The sequence below is a fragment of the Rhamphochromis sp. 'chilingali' genome (genome assembly GCF_963969265.1).
Source record: "Rhamphochromis sp. 'chilingali' genome assembly, chromosome: 8".
NCBI classification, from domain to species: Eukaryota; Metazoa; Chordata; class Actinopteri; order Cichliformes; family Cichlidae; genus Rhamphochromis; species Rhamphochromis sp. 'chilingali'.
In genome coordinates, this window is record NC_137935.1 from 257,060 (window position 1) to 272,487 (window position 15,428).

A 15,428-nucleotide genomic window follows, 5' to 3' on the forward strand; every position below is an offset into this window, starting at 1 on the left:
TAATGTACCATAATAACAGAAGCGAAACGCAATATTGTGTCAGGACAATTCACTATTTATGCACAATAAACAAAGGAGCATAGCGCGACAATTTCTGTTCAGCGCCAGACTTGCTTGTAACCTATATCACTAATTATGTTATGAAAATGACGTATTAACTACTAAAAAACACTGACCTTCGTGTAAATGCTTGGAGCAGACTAACCTGTGAGCTGGAGGGTTCTGGGACGTTATATTTGATCTTTGAATGGCTGCAATCCAGTCGCCTCTTTGTTACTTCGGAAACATGGCTCGAACAATTTCTCTTCAACGACGTAATCCGATAACAACCGATCTCTTTACCCGTCGGCTTCCCGTGGCTGTCATGCGACCGGCTATTGGAGTTAATAATACAACAGCTTCTTGACATTTTTATGTTTCTTTTTATCGCTGTGTAACTGATTTTAATTGAAAGCCTGCGTGCGCTAGTACCGCTTGCCACGAGTTCCCAGAATCCTTTGCGGTTCTACCCGTGAATGACGTCACATTTTCAATCTCTATATAATATGCGTGTTAAATTTTATATTTGGGGTAAAATATCAAGTCTTTTCAAGTAAACCGGTTCAAGTCCAATTCAAGTCCCAAGTCATTGGTGTAAAAGTCCAAGTCAAGCCACAAGTCTTAGAACATTTTTTCAAGTCAAGTCTAAAGTCATAAAATTAATGACTCGAGTCTGACTCGAGTCCAAGTCATGTGACTCGAGTCCACCTCTGGGAAGATCGTCCCGGTACCCTTTAAAACAATGGTTCAACAGACTGGGAGATATTCCAACCTTGGTGTAGAAGTGAGACCGATAACTGTTGAAGGTATCCAGCGAGAGAGGGAAGACAAGAATCGATTAATAAGAAACCTTTTGTCAACAAAATGCTAGCCTGGCAAACTGAAAAGGAAATGTGTTGTTTTCAGTGAGGATGAGGAGGCCAAAAAATACGACAATGAATTTAAACTTGTGAACGAGTTTTCTCAGTTTTCACACTTTAGGCTGAACTGGAAGACTTTTCTGTGGATTCTGTGAAGACAACACTGAGACTGTGGAAAATGTTTTATTACAGCCCAACTTAGTTTGTGAGTTTGGACCGATTCTCAAAGTTGGCTTTGTTCTAAAACATTTCTTTGCTCTGTATATGATGTGGACTAACACTGGAGTATTAATGAAAGACAAAAATCTGGACTGAATAATGTGATTATTTTAGCAACATATTACAGTCCGAGCCCACTTCTGTGCGTGGAAGAATCATCTCAAAGTATTTTCCAGATCTGGACACAAAAGCCCTGAAATGTATTTCCTTACTGGACTTAGAGATGCTCTTGGACTCAAACCCCTGTTTTATTTTATTATTATTTAGTTTTCCTCTTGTTTCATATCATTTATATGTTTTTTTTTCTCTATTCCTTTGCTACTGACTCAACAGCACCGTATGGCTGTTTTCTGTGTTTGAGTCAAAGGGTTGAACTTTGTTTGGTTTGGAAATTCAGCCTAAAAAATAAAATAAAAAACGACTCCGTTCAACCTAAGAGTACACCTGAGTCTCTGCCGTGTGGGAGCGAGCTTCACTAAATCTGCGAGGGCAAAGGTGTAACCCTCACCCCACACCTGCCATGAGAGCTTGTGTTCAGGTCAACTAGATTTGAGTTTTGATTGCTGTGTTTAAGTAAGATGATTTCATTGTTATCTGAAGATAACATTGATACGTGTATGCTTTTGCACGAGCTGGAGAAGGAGAACTTATTTTTGTCTTTAACGCGTGCATGATGAAACACCGGCACCATTGAGAGTGGACTATGTAAAGAAATCTAAATAGTTACCTAAAATCTAGTTAACCTGGTCACCGGTGACTTTCACGAGGCGTCGGGCTGCTTCACAGAGCAACCTTTTCAGGTAAGAGGCGGGAATGCTATGGGTCACACAGGCCTGTCGGAGCTCAGTGGACCATCAAACCCTCTCCGCTGAGTTCAGGCTGTTTTCACGCCAGCGGAGAACTCGTGTTGTTGTAATGTCACCGAGTGACCACCAGGGGTCGGCTCCGCTGTGCTGTCCGGTCTCTGCCGCTGGGGGGCGCTGCTCCCCCTAGCGGTAGACACCGGGGGTCTGATGGCAGGATGGCGGAGGCAGGGGGACCGGATTCCGCCGCGGCGCGGTGCCCTGACGAGTCATCAGATAGTGAGCCGGAACAGGAGCCCGGAACTCCGCAGAAACTCATCCGAAAAGTGTCGACGTCCGGCCAGATCCGCAGCAAGGTACGTGTGCTAACATCCGGGGCTCCTTGCGCATAGCCGGCGGTCAGCGGCGGCGCTCATTCAGCAGCGCAGGGCCACACGCAGCCTGAGGGCACGGCGCTGTCCACCGGCTCACCGGCCCGCAGAACTCCATGTAAAATACGGACTCTTTAAAAGCCGGTCCCTCTTTCTAGCGGTAAGCAGCCGGTTTATTGTTAGAGTGAAACATGTTCGGACCAGACATCGACCGTCGGATACTCCGGCGCGCAGTGAACATGATGTGTGATGTTTCAGCGCTGCTCTGACGTCTGTTTCCCGGACAGCCGTCCTCCACTGGCCGCTGCGGGCGGCGCTATCTTTGCCTTTAAAACACAAGTGTGAGATGTGGGCTGCATGCTGGTGACGCCGAACTGAAGACCGGACGCGTTTGCGCCTTAAACCGGTCTACTGTCTTTGGCCCGTGCTCCCGTAGTCCAAAGATTGGTGTCACTTTAAATCTGACCGATTTTAAACGGAGTTCTGAGCCCAGGCTTCAGCGTCCCTGGAAAAACTGTGCTTTCTGGGGTAAGGGCCACAGCTCTTAGACCATTTCTAAACCACATAACAGGAAACGCCGTAGCCAGACACCGAGTTTCAGTAGATGACCGGGTGTAAACACGGATCTGACTGGTGCGGTTTTTTCACCATCTGTGGAGCTTCCGTTAAACCTAATTCGGGCAGAAACGGCATAAAGTCAGCGGAGACGCCGGTAAAACGCACGGAAACAACAGAGAAACGTCGCGAGTTTAAACCGGTAACACATACCGGTTACTAGCTCACACCTGATAACGGAAAGATTTGGGCCCGCTGTGAGACATCGGTGTTTCCTATCGCTGGTGGCCTAAATGCGCGTGCTGCTGCGGGGTGGACAGAGGCGGCTGAGGCGGCGCTACGTTAGCTTTAGCACTGTGACACATAACGGTCCCATCACGGTCGACACGTAACGGCCGGTTTTCCGGTAAAAGCAGCGGGATTTTAACTGCGATAGAGAACAGCGGGAACTCAAACTGGCACCGCTGATCAATACGTGACAGATTATACTTTTATTGATTACTGATCGTTTTTCATATTGCTGCCTTCACGGGCAGGCTAAAGACTCGGAAATGTGGACATCGTGTTGTCAGACGATGTTAAAGCAGCTCCATTAGGAAACAATTTAAAAAACAAACCCGGAGTCCTGAAAGCTCACTGTGAGGCGCTTCCTTCGACCTACAGAGCTGACCAAAGACAGGCTCTGGTTTTCAGGGCGGTAGGCATCATTGATGAGCAGGACACAGGTGAGTGAGGTGTGGTTCCTGCTGCAGGGGGGCCTCCGGTGACTTAATCCCACTCACAGAGAGCGGTGTTATTGGGCACCAGATCAAATGTGCCAGGTGTTCCAGTGTGAACATGGCGTCGTCATGGCGAAAGGGTTAACGGGTCAACGCTGTGACCTGCAGATCTTCACCGAGTCCTCACTTCATAGAGCCGCACGGCAAGAAGGTCCTGAGTTCAATTCCACCATCAGGCCGGGGTCTTTCTGTGTGGAGTTTGCATGTTCTCCCCGTGTTTGCGTGGGTTCCCTCCGGGTACTCCAGCTTCCTCCCACCATCCAAAGACATGCAGCTTGTGGGGACAGGTTAATTGATTAATCCAAATTGCCCATTGGGAGTGAATGTGAGTGCGAATGGTTGTCTGTCTCTGCATGTTAGCCCTGACTGGCGACCTGTCCAGGGTGTACCCCGCCTCTCACCCTATGACAGCTGGGATAGGCTCCAGCGCCCCCCACGACCCTGGAAAGGATAAGTGGAAGCGGATGGATGGATGTTTCTCTGTAATAACAAACTCAGTGTAAACTATCTGTGTATAAACCAAAGCTGACACTATGAGACTTCATCAGAGGTGTGAGCATCACTGCAGGTGTCTTTGGTCGTGTCCAAATTCATGGACTGCATCCTCCTGAGGTGGTCGGGTAGGCCGGAAGTAAACGGCTGTTAAATTGGACGGTCTCGCCTTCTAGTTAGCGTCAGCGCTGTCTCGGTGGAGTTTAATGAACTCGGCCGTCTGCTTCTTGCTATCTAAAATATAACAGGACACCGGCGTAAACTCTCGACCGTCTCATACTTCTGTTTAATCAGTTTTCTGTTTGACGTTTAGTCAGCTGTGTGAAAACCAAGGAGGAACCAACCCGGGGGATTAATAAAGTTTTATCTAATCTAATAACTTTAATCTCAGCCAAACCGATTTACTCACGAACAAATAAAACACTGAAAAAAGCCCAACAATAACATTTTTAGGTTGTCTAAGTGACTTATATATCACGTTTAACCCGAGCAGCGAAAGTGATCTGAAAGTGATGTGCCGGGAGTTGTGCCGTTCTCGGCGGCTCCAGTGACCCGCGAGCTCCCGGCTCGCTGTCGAGCTGGTGGGTAACAGACGTCTCCGAAAACGTCGAAGCACTTTTGCAAATGTGCTATATCTTGATAAACCGAGCAGATATTTGATGTTTACACAGCTACTTTCTCGCCTGAAAATATGTTAAAAGTTTATTTTGTGACCCAGAAAGATTAATAAGAGTAATTTTAAAACTTAGTAGCGGCCGCCGTTGTTGGAAACTGGAGTTTGGCTGGGCCGCGCTATGAATTCTGGGATATGGTGGGCCACGAAGGACACACCCGACCCATCCTTCAAATTCGGGGAAAATGAGGACGCATTTGTCGGCTGCATTCGGAGGAGTCTACGAATTTGGACAGCCTTCGGCGCGTCGCTGTGACGTAATCGGTCTACAAATGCGGCCTCAGGAGGAAGGAGCCCATGAATTTGGACACGACACAAATCTCTTCAAACACTGAAAATGAGAGAAAATTAGAATAATGTCAATAATAATTCTGACAGACATAAAAGACGGAGTTTTTTAACTTTTCAAAATAAAAGCACGGGAACGAGGAGATAAATCACAGGTTTAATGCCTGCTCATGCAGTGAAGTCTGGAATTTCCCGCGGCAGCAAATGGAAGAACAGGAAGAACATGGGTTATATTTAGAGTATGGGACAAACATTGAGATTGAGTCATGTGGGACTCTGACAGGAAGCTGCACTCCACTGTTTCCTGCTGTCCCACGCCTCAGCCGCCAGAAACATTCAAACACTTCCAACTTTATTTAAAACTGTGCAGCGGACAGCCTCCATCTTTACACAAGATTTACACACTTTCAGCTTGAGAAAGAAGAAATCTGTGCTCACAGGTGTGTGTGTGTTTCAGACTGTGCTGAAGGAGGGGAACCTGCTGAAACAGACGAGCTCGTTCCAGCGCTGGAAGCGGCGATACTTCAAGCTGAGAGGGAGGACACTGTACTACGCTCAGACCGCCAAGGTGAGCCCCACCCTGCCGCTCAGTTGCTGGGCTGTGTTCTGAGGACGCACGCGTGAGCATAACCTTTTCTGTGTGTCTGCAGTCCATCATCTTTGACGAAGTCGACCTGACGGACGCCAGCGTGGCCGAGTCCAGCACCAAAAACGTCAACAACAGCTTCACCGTGAGTCTTAATAATAATGGATTGGATTTATATAGCGCTTTTCAAGGCACCCAAAGCGCTTTACAATACCACTATTCATTCACTCTCACATTCACACACTGGTGGAGGCAGCTACAGTTGTAGCCACAGCTGCCCTGGGGCAGACTGACAGAAGCCAGGCTGCCATATCGCACCATCGGCCCCTCTGGCCAAACCTGCAGCAGCACGGCCAGGTTCATCCACCGCTGAAAATAGTCCCCACACAGGCCGCTGTTCCTGCTCTGTGTGGTTACACTACAGGAAGTGACCTCAGGATAGATTCCTGTTTAATTCACATTCTGTCTAATCAGCTGATCAGTGACTGGAAGCAGGCGTGGCTGAGTTACGTCTGTCACTCATTGTGTGTCTGTGTTTGTGTGTGTCTGGTTGTGTGTGTGTCTGTGTGTGCTGCTGGCGTCCATTAAAAACCTGGTTTTCCTTTAGTGTAAACATATTTACTCTAATTTATTTATTTACATATTTATTTTTTTCTATTTTTAACATTTTTCACAGATTAGTTTTTTTTTTATAAATTTTGAAATGTTGTGTTGAATAATCTTCAGCTTTTCTTTTGTTTCTAACTGAATCCATTTGTGTGTTTTGTGCTGTTGTCGCTTTGATGCTCGGAGCTGTTTGTGCTCATCAGAGTTTCTGTTTTAGTCACACAACGGACTCACACAGGAAGAGAGCGTCTTATTTTGGCGAGTGAAGTCATTTCCTGTAATTGAGGCCTTTGAAGTTTGTTTAAAGAGTCTGTGTGTGTGTGTGTGTGTGTGTGTGTGTGTGTGTGTGTGTGTGTGTGTGTGTGGTCGGTATAATAACAGTCTGTGTGCTAAAAATACACAGTCACATGAACACAGCTGACACACACACTCCTCCTTCTTGCTGGTTGGATTGGGTAGAAAAGGAAGGGGGCGGGGCCGGTGCAGGGAGAAATGGTCAGAGCGAGGCAGAGACGACAGCAGACCAGAACCAGGATCGGGACTCTGAGCCGGACTTTCGTCAGGACGCGGTAAGTCAGCTATTGGTCAAAAGGTCATGATGTCACCGACAGCTGACCGGCTTCACGCTTCCTGACTCACCGCTGCGTCAGATCCTTCACGCTGTTATTGGTGACGTCTCTCCTCCGGGCCTTCACACGTGTTTTGCTCTGAGCCTCGGTGACGCTGACCCAAGTGGGCCGGGCGGTCTCCATCAGCGCTCGCCGTTAGTCAGACGGTGGAAGCAGAGTGATGGCGATTAATCGAGCTTTCGTTTTGTCGACAGAGCTCATTAGTTCTCGTTTTAAACGCTTCCTTCGCCCATGTGTTCCGATCACACAAAGGAGGATTATTGTGAACTGTGGCTCATGCACAGCTGCTTTGGTGGCTTAAGTGAACTGTTGAGGTGTCCGCCGCGTTTTAAACTGAGCTCTGGGAAAAGACCCCGTGGGTCACATGACACGGGAATGAAGGAACGTGTTTTATTCCCCTGCGTTCATGCCGCTGTGTGTGGATCTGTGGACTTCCCGAGGCTTAGCATGAGTCGGCTGCAGCAGCGAGGACAGGAGCAGGAAGCTGGAAACAGGCAGAGGAGGAGACGTCAGGTGACTTTGTACAGCTCAGTGATTGGGTGATGACGATGTGGAGAGAAAGCAGAGGTTCAGGGACGGTGGGGGAGGGGCAAGAAACACTGCTATCTCTGTTTGTGCTCACAGAGGTCCATTGTGTGCGATGGCGTGATGTCACTTCCTGTTTGTGATGCCCGTTTGCCGACAGCGGCTGTACAGACTGAGGCTGAGCAGCTCCACGCCATCAACTGTTGTGATTGGTCGGTGAGCCGACGTGGAGCGCCCTCTGCAGGAACGACTTAGCACACAATTACAATAAAATACAAAATAATGCTGCGCTGCTCATCTGTAATCTGCAGGCTTCCCAACGCCAGCCAATCACAAGAAAGTTGTCTTACAGGGGGAGGAGCCCAGAATACTTGTAAAAGTTCTAGATGTTCAAAGCCGCAGCCCAACCCGGGCTGTGTTTCTGTCTGTGTGGACTCATCCCACAGTGTCAAAGTCCAGTCGGCAGCTGGGGGACCCGCGCTCCGTGCTCGCTCTTCCTGTTCGTCGGGTTAACGTGACCACTGACGGCTGATTCCTTCTATCCGTAAGGCACCGCGCTGCGAGCTCTCCTGACCAGTGTTGGTCAAGTTACTTGAAAAAAGTAATCAGTAACTAATTACTGATTACATCCCCAAAAAGTAATCCTGTTACTTTACTGATGACTTATTTTCAAAAGTAATTAATTACTTAGTTACTTAGTTACTTTTTAAAAACATGATTTACAACCTGAAGAGGTGATAAAGCGATAGATCTTTCAGCCCAATTCTACTTTTTCTGCATAATCCATCATACAAAATGTAATCAAATGGAAAAGTCTCTTTTTAAAACTTGTTTTATTAGTTTTAATCTTTTAACTTTATGCATCAAGCAAAAATTTAATTATCTGCAACATTCTCTGACTGGAAGAAATTAGTTTAACATTTAAACCTATTTTCTGCACATTCCAGCACGTAAAATAAAATATTTTTTGTGTTTACACTCAGTCTTTCAAATAGATGCAAGTAAAACACAGCAGAAAATAAATAAAGTCAAAGACTCAGCGGTCCTGTTGCTCTATTTTCACCTGTAAAGCAGGACTGGGGCAGGCGGAGGTTTACCCTGGTGCAGGTGTGCCGCGGTCAGTGGAAGAATCCACAAGGTTGTCTGTGAATTTCCTTGGCAGCTACTCGGTGCTTGTTTGGAAGTTTAGGGGTTTTTCTCTGTAAAAAGAAGTTTTCTTCCCACGCACAGCGGACACTAATGTTTTTGTCACTTTTTATGGAATCAAACTCAAAGTAAGGTCAGTACTTCCACGCTTTAAACGCTGCACGCTCATACTCTCTCTGCACTCGATATATGATTCACTGTTGATCTGCACACAGCTGTTGTCACGAACGTTGCACTCGCTTACGTCACTGTCGTGAGACATTCTCGCAAAAAACTCACGGTTTTAGTAACGCGGCGTGCTCACGGGAAAGTAACGGTAATCTAATTACCGTTTTTGCAATAGTAATCCCTTACTTTACTCGTTACTTGAAAAAAGTAATCGGATTACAGTAACACGTTACAAGTAACGCGTTACTGCCCATCTCTGCTCCTGACAGGTGTCAGCAGCCCGAGCAAGGAAGTCTGCTCCCAGATATCCCGGCGTCCTGTGATGCTCTCCGTGTGACGGCCGAGCCTGTGCTGCAGGTTCTGTGGTCGCGTCCTGAAACGAGGCTTTGTTGGGACGTGACTAAGCTCTCACACGGAACCCTGATCATTCCCAGAGTGTTCGGACTGAGCCTCGTGTGCTTTTATTCCCAGACATCAGAGTAAAAGTTCAGGAAACTGCAACAGCAGGAGCAAAACTGATCCAGAACAAGTCAGAATGTAGCCACTCATCAGACCCTGCAGCAGTCTGAGCGCGTTTCCCAGCATGCACCACACCTGAGACACAACCTGAGGAGGAGCAGAGTGACAGAGGCACCAACTCTAACACACACACAGTTTGCGTGTGTGCGTACGTGCGCGTGTGTGTGTGTGCGCGTGTGTGCGCGTGTGCGTGCGCGCGTGTGTGTGCGTGTGTGTGTGCGTGCGTGCGTGTGTGTGTGTGCGTGTGTGTGCGCGTGCGTGTGTGTGTGTGTGTGTGCGCGCGTGCGTGTGTGTGTGTGCGTGCGTGTGTGTGTGTGTGTGCGTGTGTGCGTGTGTGTGTGCGTGTGTGTGTGTGAGCACTGGATACCTGATAAGGGTTTCTTGGTTGGGTCTGTTTCTGTCATTGAGGAAACAGAAGCTTCATTGTAGAGCAGCTGATCAAGAAGTCACAGAGTTATGAGGGCAGCAGCTCTTCAAGCTTCCAGCTGTGTCCTCATGATTTGACATCTTGTTAATTAAAGTTTGAAGTGTGACATCTGAAACTCCTACATCTGGCTGTGGACTGTGAATGCACCGTGATGTATGCACCTGTGTGTTTCAGGTGATCACGCCCTGTCGGCGCCTCATCCTTTGTGCAGACAACAGGAAGGAAATGGAGGATTGGATGACGGCGCTGCGCAGCATCCAGAACAGACAGAATTATGAGGTCAGTCTCGTCCCTGCCATCCCAGTGTACAGAGACTGGTCTCTGTACAGCCTGCTCACTGTGTGTGTGTGTGTGTGTGTGTCCCAGTCCACCCAGTATAGCATGGACCACTTCAGTGGGATGCACAACTGGTACGCCTGCTCCCACGCCAGACCCACGTACTGCAACGTGTGCAGGGAGGCTCTGTCAGGGGTCACGTCACACGGCCTCTCCTGTGAAGGTACACAAGTACACACACACACACGGTGCAGAGCAAAGAGCTGTTATAGTGACAGTGAGGAGTGCTGTCTGTGAGCAGCAGCGTGTTCCTGATCAACAAACTTGGAGCTGAGTGTGCTCCACCCACCTCCACCTGTGTACACGTGGAGGTGGGTGTGAATCAGCATCCTGTGAATCAGCATGCAGGCGGACTGCATCCTTCAGATACAGCTTTCCTTTATTGGCCTGTAACAAAGCTTTTGAGGCTGAATGCTATCAGCAGACAGCTCCAGCTCAGGGGCTGTGCTCTGCAGTTTGTAGATGAGCCGCAGGATAATTTGACCTGTGTGTCTGTGTGTGTGTTTCAGTGTGTAAATTTAAGGCTCACAAACGGTGTGCAGTCAGAGCCACCAACAACTGTAAATGGACAACGCTAGCTTCTATCGGGAAGGACATCATTGAGGACGAGGACGGGGTGAGACACACAGCACAGATGTCCTGTCAATTCTGAGTCGGGGAACGGCTCACCTCTGACCTTTGACCTCTGTGCTCAGGTGTCGATGCCTCATCAGTGGTTGGAGGGAAACCTGCCGGTGTCGGCCAAGTGCACCGTGTGTGATAAAACGTGCGGCAGTGTGCTGCGGCTGCAGGACTGGAGGTGTCTGTGGTGTAAAGCAATGGTGAGACACGCACGCGCGCACACACACACACACACACACACACACACACACACACACACACACACACACACACACACACACACACGTCAGATGTGTGAACAGGTGAGCTGTCTCCACAGGTGCACTCCAGCTGTAAGGAGCAGCTGTCCTCCAAGTGTCCCCTTGGTCAGTGCAAAGTGTCCGTCATCCCTCCGACGGCACTCAACAGCATCGACTCAGACGGTGAGTGTGCTCCTGTCAGTCTGAGCCCCACGCTGCCCCCCGCAGGGCAAACACACTCACTGCAGATCTGCTCACACAGCCGTCATCCCCACCATCACCATTATAATCACTAACATTACCACCTCACGCTGACGCGACCCTGCAGGTTTCCTTCTTATTTCCCCTGATGTCAGTAACACACACAGTGAACCCTCTGAACATGATCGCACAGTCAGCGTTCTCCTGAATGATGGGTACGGCCGCTCGGACAGTACCGCCACATCTCCGTCTCTGTACCTGCACGTCTGTGCTGGAGCTTCATTAAAATGGCGGTAAAAACGGACATGTCAGAGAACTAAACACAGCTGTCTTCATCCCACAAGAAAGAACATCTCCAGACTGCAATTAAAGATAATAAACAATAAAGATGAGTGTGCTTGGTAAACAGGCAGGTTCATCCACACCATCAACGTGTCTCCTCACAGAGAAACGTTGAGCTCTGTGCCATAAACTTTGAAGACGTCAGAATGCCGACACTTCCCCCACAAAGATGACCTTTGACACCAATACAAACCAATAAAGTTGTGGTCTGACGACCGTTGAAAAAGCTCACCACCCTCACCGGTCACTACAGCAGACCCACTCACTCTGTGCAGGCTGAAATATGACAGCAAAGGGCCTCAGGGTGGGCTCTCGGGTTAAAGCGGCTGTTACAGAGGTTTTAATGTGTGCAGCATCAGAGCCAGCACCGCCCACGTCGGTCTGCAGGAGGTCGACACAAACCAGTGCCCCACTAACCCACGGCAGACCAACAGCTGGTGTGTGTGTGTGTTGTGTGCGCAGGTTTCTGGAAGGCGTCGTGTCCTCCGTCCTGCACCAGTCCTCTGTTGGTCTTTGTTAACTCTAAAAGTGGAGACAATCAGGGTGTGAAGTTCCTGCGGCGCTTCAAGCAGCTGCTGAACCCGGCGCAGGTGTTTGACCTGATGAATGGAGGGCCTCACCTGGGGTGACACGCACACAGACGCACACAGACAAAAACACAGTAACACACAGTATGTTTGACATGCAAGTTCACACCTCTGTGTGTGTGTGGCAGTCTGCGGCTGTTCCAGAAGTTCGATACCTTCAGGATCCTGGTGTGTGGAGGAGATGGCAGCGTTGGCTGGGTGCTGTCTGAGATCGATATGCTCACGCTGCACAAGCAGGTACGAGCTTGCAGGTTAACTCGTGCTCTGCCTCCCGCCGTGCTTGCCGCTGACTGTGTGTATCTGTGTTTCAGTGTCAGCTCGGCGTTCTTCCTCTGGGGACCGGGAATGACCTTGCCCGGGTTCTGGGCTGGGGTTCGGCCTGCGACGATGACACCCAGCTCCCTCAAATTCTGGAGAAACTGGAGAGAGCCAGCACCAAGATGCTTGACAGGTGACCAGTTATCTGATGTCACACGAGGATGGGGACGACCTACGGGTCCGGGCTGTAGCTCAGGTAAACCACGCCTTTCTCTCTTCCTGTTGCAGGTGGAGCATCATGGTCTATGAGACTAAGTTTCCACGGCAACACTCTGCATCCACTGTCACCGAGGACTGCAGCGATGACTCTGAGGTGAGACCTCAGCACTGCTCTGATGAAGAATGGGTGTGGCCAATTTCATTGTCCTCTGCATTGGTCGTGTGTGGGTTTCTGTGATTCTTTCCTCTGGTGGAACAAACCAAAGCCACTCATTTACAAAGAGTATAACAGTATTCAGAGGCTTAGCATGCTTGGATGAGGCTTTATGAGCAAACTGGCTTTTTCTGGTTTGTGCAGGACCAGCTTTGGCAGGTTTTAATATTAGCTAATCAGATCATCGTCAATAAGACAATAACCAGGGCAGCAGTGATGCCAGTGCTGCTCCCTGACTTTAATACTGATCAGTATTAAAGTCAGGGATCAATGTTACCTAGCAACCTAATGATGAGTAAGTGGATATGTTTCCGTGAATGTGGCTGAGCTTGTGCTGAATGTGAGCAGAGGGGCCGATCTGACACTGACAGAAGCCACCATGATTTTATTTTGAAAGTGTCGTGCTTTCTGAATCAGATTGGGAACAACGAACAGACTCCTCTGACTCGACTGTTTCCATCCTCTAATCCAGGTCCAGCACATTCTCACGTATGAGGACTCAGTGGCTGCTCACCTGTCCAAGATCCTGACCTCTGACAAGCACTCGGTGGTTATCTCCTCGGCCAAGTACGCCCACCCACCTGCGCAGCCATCTGTGTCGTGTCTTAGGTGTAATTGAGTAATGGTGGTGTTTGTGTGGTTCATTGCAGAGTTCTCTGTGAGACGGTGAAGGACTTTGTGGCCCGGGTTGGTAAAGCTTACGAGAAGAACACGGAGAGTTCGGAGGAGTCAGAGGCCATGGCCAAGAAGGTACCACAACTGAAAAGGCACCAGTCTGTGTTTGATGACTCGCGTCTGTGTTTGATGACTCGCGTTTTCTGTCTCAGTGCGGTGTGCTGAAGGAGAAGTTGGACTCATTGCTGAAGACTCTAAATGAGGAGTCTCAGGCGTCCTCTGTGCTCCCTCCAGCTCCTCCCCCAACCATCGCTGAGGAGCAGGAGGAGGTGGAGGGACTTGTGCTGCCTCCTCTTCATCTTCCTCCTCCTCCCCACTTTCTGCCCATTTCCACCTGCTCTTCACGCCCCACCCCTTCCACCTCCTCCTCCTCTGTGGTAGCAGCTGCCATTTTTAAACCTCGAGAACAGCTGATGCTGAGAGCCAACAGTCTGAAGAAGGCCATCCGGCAGATCATTGAGCACACTGAGAAAGGTGAGCCCGTCATGGTCAGGACTCACCTGAACAGGTGTGGTGGTTTCACAGAGGAGCTGTTCAGATACAGCTCAGTAAAGTCAAATCTCCATGAGGCTGTGGATACTCAGCTACAGTCAGTACAGCTGCCCCTTAGCAGGCTGCCACAGGCTGGCCTATCAGAGGAAAGCAGGTGTTTGGGGAGGAGGGCTTTAAAGAGATGAGTGATAACAGGTTTATTTTCGACGATGGATCGGGGGGCTGTATGAGATGCAATTAAAGGGAAAAATTAGATTTTCTGTCCTTCTGAAAAATTTGGGTAAATGCTCATCAGTTCCTCCCACAGATTGAAGCTGGGCTGAGTTACAGAAATGACAAACACACTGATCCAGGATCAGATCTCAATGTCTGCTGCTGCAGAACAGCTCGGCCTCAGGTTTGTTGTTAGACTCTGTCCACAGACAGACCCCAGCTGCGGGACTCAGCTGGGGTCATGCTGGTTCAGATTCAGGAAACCAGGGCAGGAAGCTTGATGAGTTCGGTCACTTTAATTCAATTCAATTCAATTTTATTTATATAGCGCCAAATCACAACATAAGTCTCCGCAAGGCACTTCATAGATACAGAGAAAAGCCCAACAATCATATGACCCCCATGAGCAAGCACTTTGGCGACAGTGGGAAGGAAAAACTCCCTTTTAACAGGAAGAAACCTCCGGCAGAACCAGGCTCAGGGAGGGGCGGGGCCATCTGCTGTGATTGGTTGGGGTGAGAGAAGGAAGACAGGATAAAGACATGCTGTGGAAGAGAGACAGAGATTAATAACAGATATGATTCAATGCAGAGAGGTCTGTTAACACATAGTGAGTGAGAAAGGTGACTGGAAAGGAAAAACTCAATGCATCATGGGAATCCCCGGCAGCCTACGTCTATTGCAGCATAACTAAGGGAGGATTCAGGGTCACCTGGTCCAGCCCTAACTATATGCTTTAGCAAAAAGGAAAGTTTGAAGCCTAATCTTAAAAGTAGAGATAGTGTCTGTCTCCTGAATCCAAACTGGAAGCTGGTTCCACAGAAGAGGGGCCTGAAAACTGAAGGCTCTGCCTCCCATTCTACTTTTAAATACTCTAGGAACAACAAGTAGGCCTGCAGAGCGAGAGCGAAGTGCTCTAATAGGGTGATATGGTACTACAAGGTCATTAAGATAAGATGGGGCCTGATTATTTAAGACCTTGTATGTGAGGAGCAGGATTTTGAATTCTGGATTTAACAGGAAGCCAAAACAGGAGAAATCTGCTCTCTCTTTCTAGTCCCTGTCAGGACTCTTGCTGCAGCATTTTGGATCAGCTGAAGGCTTTTCAGGGAGTTTTTAGGACATCCTGATAATAATGAATTACAGTCGTCCAGCCTGGAAGTAATAAATGCATGAACTAGTTTTTCAGCGTCACTCTGAGACAGGATATTTCTAACTTTAGAGATGTTGCACAAATGGAAGAAAGCAGTCTTACATATTTGTTTAATATGTGCGTTGAAGGACATGTCCTGGTCAAAAATGACTCCAAGGTTCCTCACAGTGTTACTGGAGGCCAAGGTAATGCC

General features: G+C 48.7%; 1 protein-coding gene across 5 annotated transcripts in view; it reads left to right on the forward strand.

Moving 5' to 3' along the window:
* Positions 1 to 2,104: 2,104 nt before the first annotated feature.
* dgkd (diacylglycerol kinase delta) overlaps positions 2,105 to 15,428 on the forward strand; it is a 31,079-nt gene continuing 17,755 nt past the window's right edge. Inside the window, exons 1-15 of one of the 5 annotated variants that reach the window (XM_080890137.1) lie at positions 2,105 to 2,277; positions 5,537 to 5,647; positions 5,730 to 5,810; positions 9,860 to 9,964; positions 10,052 to 10,184; positions 10,531 to 10,637; positions 10,717 to 10,842; positions 10,962 to 11,064; positions 11,887 to 12,049; positions 12,140 to 12,248; positions 12,323 to 12,462; positions 12,558 to 12,642; positions 13,175 to 13,269; positions 13,353 to 13,452; positions 13,530 to 13,851. In XM_080890137.1, the coding sequence (XP_080746263.1) occupies positions 2,140 to 2,277; positions 5,537 to 5,647; positions 5,730 to 5,810; positions 9,860 to 9,964; positions 10,052 to 10,184; positions 10,531 to 10,637; positions 10,717 to 10,842; positions 10,962 to 11,064; positions 11,887 to 12,049; positions 12,140 to 12,248; positions 12,323 to 12,462; positions 12,558 to 12,642; positions 13,175 to 13,269; positions 13,353 to 13,452; positions 13,530 to 13,851 (1,918 nt within the window). In that variant the 5' untranslated portion in view covers positions 2,105 to 2,139. Of the gene's footprint in view, positions 2,278 to 2,298; positions 2,453 to 2,801; positions 2,821 to 5,536; positions 5,648 to 5,729; positions 5,811 to 6,730; positions 6,841 to 9,859; positions 9,965 to 10,051; positions 10,185 to 10,530; positions 10,638 to 10,716; positions 10,843 to 10,961; positions 11,065 to 11,886; positions 12,050 to 12,139; positions 12,249 to 12,322; positions 12,463 to 12,557; positions 12,643 to 13,174; positions 13,270 to 13,352; positions 13,453 to 13,529; positions 13,852 to 15,428 lie in introns of those variants that run through there. The other 4 variants (XM_080890138.1, XM_080890140.1, XM_080890141.1 and 1 more) reach the window with 4 other exon arrangements.